General features: G+C 44.0%; 1 protein-coding gene across 1 annotated transcript; it reads right to left on the bottom strand.

The window, feature by feature from the left end:
• Positions 1,231–6,339, bottom strand: LOC109831619. Its single transcript, XM_020398978.1, has 7 exons — positions 3,393–6,339; positions 3,137–3,310; positions 2,981–3,040; positions 2,710–2,907; positions 2,383–2,631; positions 2,157–2,306; positions 1,231–2,086 (listed from the first exon to the last, which is right to left on the bottom strand). The coding sequence occupies exons 1-7, from the start codon at positions 5,647–5,649 to the stop codon at positions 1,344–1,346; spliced, it is 3,831 nt and encodes a 1,276-aa protein (XP_020254567.1). The 5' UTR covers positions 5,650–6,339; the 3' UTR covers positions 1,231–1,343.

Below are 7,114 nucleotides of genomic sequence, written 5' to 3'. Positions count from 1 at the left end.
AAGTTCCTGAAAAAGTATTATCCGTAATGCTTTCAGGATAACTTACGTAAAACGGGAAGTTTCTAGAAAATCCTATATGGGATATTTCAGGATAACCCGATATCAGTTGATTATTTTAAATGAGAACTGATTATGCGAATGATACGTTCTTAATTGTTATGAAAATAATTAGGAACCTTTTACTACTTTTGTTGAGATGAGATTTAATGACAAGTTAATCTTTCCTCACAAAACCCTGTAATGTGATCATGGAAGATGAGATTCAATAATTTATAATTTCACGCTATGAAACCTCCACCGGTCGGATTGAGCAATCATCGTCAGTCGGTGTCAGTTGACAAATTATTTCATGTTAAATGTTTGAAATCAAAATTTCCCATCGAGTAGTTCGTGCAAATCAACGAACTCATTGTTATTTGTACCCTATTCCAATTTCTCACCTGGTCAAACCTTTAAATAGTTAAGACCAAAACCAAAATCCCCTCTCGATTCCTTCCATGAACGAGAGATCCTCAAAACTCCCACTTGGTCAAACCTTACTACAGTTAGGACCACAACCAAAATCTCCTTTCGATTCATTTTGCGAACGAAAGATCCACTTTCGAATTGAGTAATCAAACCTTACGACAGTTAGGATTATTCAGGTCAATCCAGATTCTCTAAGTGAAGATCCCACTTCGAGTTTCTTTTGCTCCAGGAGATAGAATATAAAATTCTTCCTCTCCAATTCTGGGTTTATCTCTACCAACAAACAAGAGACCAGGAGATAGAATATAAAATTCTTCCTCTCCAATTCCGGGTTTATCTCTACCAACAAACAAGAGACCAGGAGATAGAATATAAAATTCTTCCTCTCCAATTCTGGGTTTATCTCTACCAACAAACAAGAGACCGGGAGATAGAATATAAAATTCTTCCTCTCTGATTTCGGGTTCGTTGTCCTATATAGGAAGCGCAACCTATTCACACTTTAAAATCCATATCACATGGGGGATGTTATCTCTATCCCTTATTAGAGATAAGCCTACATCTAACACATGTAGCCTACATATTCAATATGATAGTTCAAAGCCTAAAAGAGTTTAATTCTTTTAGCGCAACGTTATATGTGAAACGGACTTAGATAATTCACATACTAGCCCGACTCAAACGGTAGTTGGTAAAGGCATATCAAATCCGTTGATGGCTGAGGATTTGCCAAAAATCCTATAAGTATTATGACTATTTATTCTAAACAAGAATGAGTAATCATAATAAAATCTCAATAAAAAAGAAAAGTTCATTGTATTAACCAAAAGAGTTCAAGCAAAGCAGCACAAAAGAAAAGATGCATGTTTTCAAAATTACAATAATTTGTAATGACGGAATTCATCTTCTAATTTAGAAAGCTTTGTCGCGTAAGCCAATTCGAGCTCAGGTATCAGTTTGGCTTTAAATTTTCTTTCATCGATACTTTGAATTCTGGCAACCTCTTGTTCTTTGTCATCAAAAGTCTTGTTCTGGAAATTAAGTTGCCGGAGTATATCCACCTCAGCTTGAGTTACTTCTGCTAGATCAGACTCCAAAAATTCGCAAGCATCCTTAGCTTCGGCAAGTCGTTTCTCTAACTGGGCTACCTCTGTCCGACGTGATTCCAAATCACGATACAGGTCTACCTTGATTTGAGCTTTCTTGGCAGCACTCACCCGGAGTTGATCAATGCGAGTCTTCAGTGTTTGAAGTTCGGATTCAGCGGATTTCTGAGAATCACGCCATGCTTGTAGCCTCAGGTCCATTTCGGAAGCGATGTAAGAAGGTGCGCCATCAACTCGAAAGTTCTGTAACTGTTCAATGTGTTGTTTAAGATCGACCAAATAAGCTTCTATGGAGTTAGATAATTCGGTGCACCCCTGTTCTTTAATTCCTGATACATGGCGATCGAGAGACTTCCTGAAAAGTTCAAATGGTGAACCTTTAAGAAGAATCCGATCGACCATGGCGTTTAAGAAATGAACGAAGCTTTGGACGTCAACACAGAGGGCAGCTTTGTCCGGATCTTCATCTGCCAATAAAACTTGAATCCGCTCGGACAATGAAGAAGAAATAGCTGCAAAGAGAACAAATAAGTTAAGTACAAGAATATGTACGCTCGCTGGAAGAATTCACGACCGAGTTACCTTGGCTTGTTGAGGTCAGAGCAGATTCTATAACAACAGGGATCTGTTCAGGAATAACGATCGTCGGTTGAGTTACTATAGGAGACGGTTGTTCACCTGAAACACCTGATGGCTTCGGATCCAAAGCGACAAAATCTTGAGGAACAAGTTCTGTCAACGAGAAAAGGATGAATGATCACTCCGCAAGTATTAATCCAACTTCAAAGCACGATTAGACAAAACGTACCAAGCTGAGTCGAAGCGGCAGGGGGTTGTTCTCCCGCTGTATCCTTTGACCCTCCTACTTCATGATCCACTAGAGTCGGAGCAGAAAGCACAACAGGTTCAGCTTCGACAATAGCGGAAGTCGGGGGAGCAGTGACTGGTGGTTCAACTTCAGCTGGGGGACTTGCCAAGAGTAAGAAACCCAGACCTTCAGGTTGATCACATTCACCGATGACGGTAGACGCATCAACTTCGTTAGTTGGTCCTACGTCTAAAATTCTTATTTCAGTCCTTCAAGAACAATAACAGATGAAAGTACAGTTGAAAACTGGAGTCTAAAAGGGTATACCTTTTGATGCATCTGCTTCAGCTGAATCAACTCGAGTAGTTGGTCCTGCAGTAGCGGATGGAACCGGATTTGATAGTATATCGGAGATCTCCTGGTGTACATCTTCAGAAATGTCAAGATCGAAGTCTCGCTCATCGAAATCTCCGATACCCATATCATGGGTAAGTTCGATATCTCCCGGTTCGTCGACTGTGATGTCTGTTAAACAGAAGAACTCGTCAACACATATACAAGAACTATCAAAGAATCAAAACAAATAAAGTGAGATTACCTTCAACAATAGTTGCGGGATTAGCAGCGCTACTACCCGCACTCACCTCCTTTAGTTTAACTAAAAGAAGATAAAGCGCACAAGTTAGTAGGAGAGGAACACGTTCTGATTCACTTATCTTCCGAAAATGTCCCCCAAAGGAGAAAACATCAGTACCTGTATCTGCGGTTGGCGAGGTCGATGTGGTGGCTGGAGGAGGAACAATGTCCATATGAAGGGGTTCCTCGTTCATAGCCTTGTGCACTTGTTCAGTGAAGCTAGATTCATCAACATCCATTAAACCCGGAGAAGAAGGCTTGGGCACGATTTCCCCTTCCTCTTCTGATTCAACTGCAATGATAAAAGAATAAATGCGACGCCTTATTCAAAAAAGAAATAAGATAACAGAAAGGAGATGAAGATGAAACTTTACCCCTTTCATCAACTGGAAGATCCTGAGTAAACTTCTCCTCAAATAACGGAGAAAGTTGGCGTTCCCGATGAGCCGTCTTTTTAATCCTCTTCGAGGCACGAGAATCTCGAGGAACCTCGGAGCTTTCATGTCGAAACTTGGTACGTAATTCGGTTCCTTGAGTCGGCTGAGGTTGAACCTCAGAAGGAGCAGTAAGCCGAGATCTTTTCCTGTTAATAAGCGGGGCAACCTCTTCTTCCTCTTCTTCTGCCTCTCCCTCCTGAGAAAGCCATCTCAAGGTCATCTTGTTGGAGGACGACAGGGGAATGTTCTTTTCCTTCATTTGTATACCTTTTGAAGGAGCACCGGGTAATTTGGGCGAAGAAGCTCGACGAGTCCTGTGAGCCACGGGAGACAAAGGTACATCACCCTCTGCGTCGCCTCGGGTCTCATCCTCTTCGCTGGATGTCTCGAAGTCGTCGCTCTCTTCGGAATCAGCTACCTGTTTTCCTTTACGAGAAGACGTAGCGGGCTCCTTTCCTTTTTTTGATACAATTCTCCGAACTACAGCCTCGGATTCCAGTTCGTGGAGCTTCTTCTTCGCAAGAGGAGTATTGGCGGCTAAAATCCACCGGCAGTAGAGGAAGGTTAAGTAAAGACCAGGCTCAGCGACAGGCAAACTAAATCGAGCTCCGGTACAGCCAGCAACATTCCAGAACCAGGCACGTACCCCATCAATAAGGCCTCCGCAGTTTATCAACCATTTATTGGGATTCCCGATATACAATTGATCGTAGCCGAATTGTCGCGCAAAACGGCAAGGAAAATAAGGCTCAATCCTGCAAATGTTCTTCGATCGAAAAACATTATAGCCTGGGCGAATGTTCATGAGCCAATGAAAACTACCCGTATCGAGAGAGGTCCTGTTAGCCCCAGGCATTTCCTCGTCAACAAGCGTGTCATTATAGGCACCAGAAAACCGAGGGAAACACTTATAGAATTCCCAGCATTTGGCATTCTTGAATTGCCTCACACGGTCAGTCCATGGTCGGGAAGGATATAACCACTTACATCCTTCTAAGAGCTGCAGCAAGGGGATTTCTGGATCAGACGCATCAGGCGCTGACATCATGTCCGATCGATGGAGAACTAGCCACGCCATCAAATAGGTGTACGGAAATTCGACGCTCGACAAAGGAATCTTAGTTGAAGGCTCGGCACCCACTTTGGTAAAGGTGTTGGCTAGGTTACGCAAACCGCTATGGAGGTCAGCAATCATAGCAGAAAGAAGAGATAACCTGCCTCTGACAACTAGTTGCACGGCGGGAAAGAGAACTTCAAGAGGAAGCGCCTCAGAAGACTGATGCGGCACTACACATCTCTTTAGCCAAATGGCCAGATAACCGGAAAGAAGAGTTGCAGGCTTCATTCTCTTTGTGGCTTGCCACAAGAAAGTGTTGAACTTGGTGCCCTTAAGAAAACCACCTTCAGATGACTCAGTTCTGTAAGACTGAGCATTAATCTTCGTGATTAGCTGGTTGACGTCAGAAGGGGTCAGAATCGGTGATTCACAGACTTCTTCACCGGTCGGGCTCTCAAGGTTCTGAAATAGGTAGTCGGCGAACTGTTTTAAACTGACTCGAGCCGCCTTCTTACTCTTCACTTCAATCTTGGCTATCGCTATCTGATAATGACAAGTTAACTCCCAGAGGATGTCATAAGCAGGAGAGCAGGCCTTCTTCATTTTCATCAACTGACGATTATTGGGAAAATATTCTTGGTAAGGAGTATTCCCCAATGGCAATCCGGATACCTTCATCATTTCGTGGAGCGGAAGCCCTAATTCCCCATACTTGGTAAGAAAGGTATTGGTCTCCGGAATATAAGACTCGAACAAAGCCATAAAATGATCTGCACTCACCGGGAGACCATGCATACTGGCTCGGATTGGAGCATATAATCCCAAATCCCGCAACTCCTGATCCCAACGATGGAGTACGTATTTGGTCATCCTAGCCCACCATTTGTCAGGAAGAGAGTGAACCCATCCATAACACCTGAATCTTGGAATGGGAAGTTCTCGACCAACCCGAGCGAGCTTATTCTTTACGGTATTGGCCCTTATCATCAGTTCGTTTTGGGGCCCACCATCTGGTCCAAATATACCAGGGTGAAGACCACGAACATCAGGCCTACCGACGGAGCCAGGAGCGCTAATATCTTTACCAATATAGCCGCAATGAACGTGCTCATGGTCTTCTGTCAAGTGCCACGTCATTTCCCTCGAAACAGCCAAATTCCTCAATTGCAGAAGGGAGTACTGTCGAGGAAATGGAGGAAGGAATAGAAAAGAACCTTCATGTTCATTCAACCAAATTTCAGAGCCACGGCAAAGTTTGTCTGGATCTTCTACCGAATCTCCGAACAGATAATCAGTCTTCTTCAACGGTTCAGTAGAATCTCGAGTTGGAGTTAGGGGTGAATCAGTCAATAGAGCGCGCAGGGTACGACGACCTCCCTCACGAACCAACTCTGGAATACTATTATCACGATTTTCGCTAAATTGGCGAGCCTCTCTAACCAGAAAGTCGCCGTTGAAAGAGGCATGAAGAGTACCACTTTGACCTGGGTCTTCTCTATCAGAGAAGGCCACAGAAGGAAAGGGGACTGCAAAGAAAGGTTGGAAAACAGTTGGACCAAAAAGGCTAACAGACGAGAAAACCTTCACTAAGTAGCCGCGGCAGTTGTTGCTGTCGCGCGTTACCGCGGCAGTATACACTGTCGCGCTCAGGCGCGGCAGTACGAGCTGCCGCGGTAACTGAACAGCGACTCTTGATTTTGAAAAGGCACGAGTTCGACGAATACCCGTGTCTTAACTGTGGTACATGCCTTGATTGAACAAGGTATGTGTTTTGAAGCGTCAATCCCCTCGGTGGGGGATGTCAACTCTTCCCGAATGCCTCTCAATGGAGACAAACGAGGTTATATGCACAAAATCAACAGTTTCAGAGAAGAGAAGTGGAAGAAACTTACCCCCAAAGGATGGAACTGCAGCCTTGAAAACTCACCTCCAAATGAAGCAGCAGCGGCCTCCGCCTCTTCAGATGCGGAGACTGCAGATTTCCCCTTCGAAGCACGGGTTTTCTTTGGCGACATGGTGAAATCAACCTGGAATCAAAGAAAATTAGGGTTTAGAGATGAAATCTCGAATTAAATAGCAAAATAAACATGAAATACAAGGGATAGGCTCGGTTCTTACCAGGGGAGAATAGAATCAAGTTTGATCAAGGGAAAAGATCAAAATCAAAGAGAACTCAATACCCTAGATCTTAAAACCCTAGGTTTTGTTTGAGCAAACGCAAAGATGAAGAGGTGGAAAGGGAAAAAACCAGAAAAAATCCTTTTATAGGGTTTTGGAAGAGGTTTCGAACTCAAAGAGGCGGGGAAAGGTGACCCGAAGAAGCCCAAACGTCAGAGTTATAATCTGACTGGCCGAAGCGCTGCGCGGCACTCGACACTGTCGCGCTCGAGCGCGACAGTCTATGTTGCCGCGCTAAAGCGCGACAGTGTAAGCTGCCGCGGCAGCTAACACACCATGGTTCACTCTGGCATGTATAAATACTGTGCATGCACGGCAATTCTTCGACGTTTGAACACATACATCTCCTGCTGTATTTGGAACACATACCTGAACACTCCGATGAGTATATGAGTATAAACTGCATCTCCTTGAACCTCCCAAC

Source organism: Asparagus officinalis, chromosome 1 (genome assembly GCF_001876935.1).
Source record: "Asparagus officinalis chromosome 1, Aspof.V1, whole genome shotgun sequence".
In the NCBI taxonomy this organism is placed as follows: domain Eukaryota; kingdom Viridiplantae; phylum Streptophyta; class Magnoliopsida; order Asparagales; family Asparagaceae; genus Asparagus; species Asparagus officinalis.
The sequence above is the reverse complement of the archived record's forward strand: the minus strand, read 5'-3'. Positions and strand labels throughout refer to the sequence as shown.

What these genes read in the sequence shown, in the direction of transcription:
- LOC109831619 (XM_020398978.1), bottom strand. Translation starts at nt 5,649, where the DNA reads ATGACGTGGCACTTGACAGAAGACCATGAGCACGTTCATTGCGGCTAT. An exon ending in TCCCGCAACTATTGTTGAAG is followed by an intron (nt 2,908 to 2,980) that starts GTAATCTCACTT and finishes TCTGTTTAACAG; the next exon opens with ACATCACAGTCGACGAACCG. An exon ending in TGCCGCTTCGACTCAGCTTG is followed by an intron (nt 2,307 to 2,382) that starts GTACGTTTTGTC and finishes TCTCGTTGACAG; the next exon opens with AACTTGTTCCTCAAGATTTT.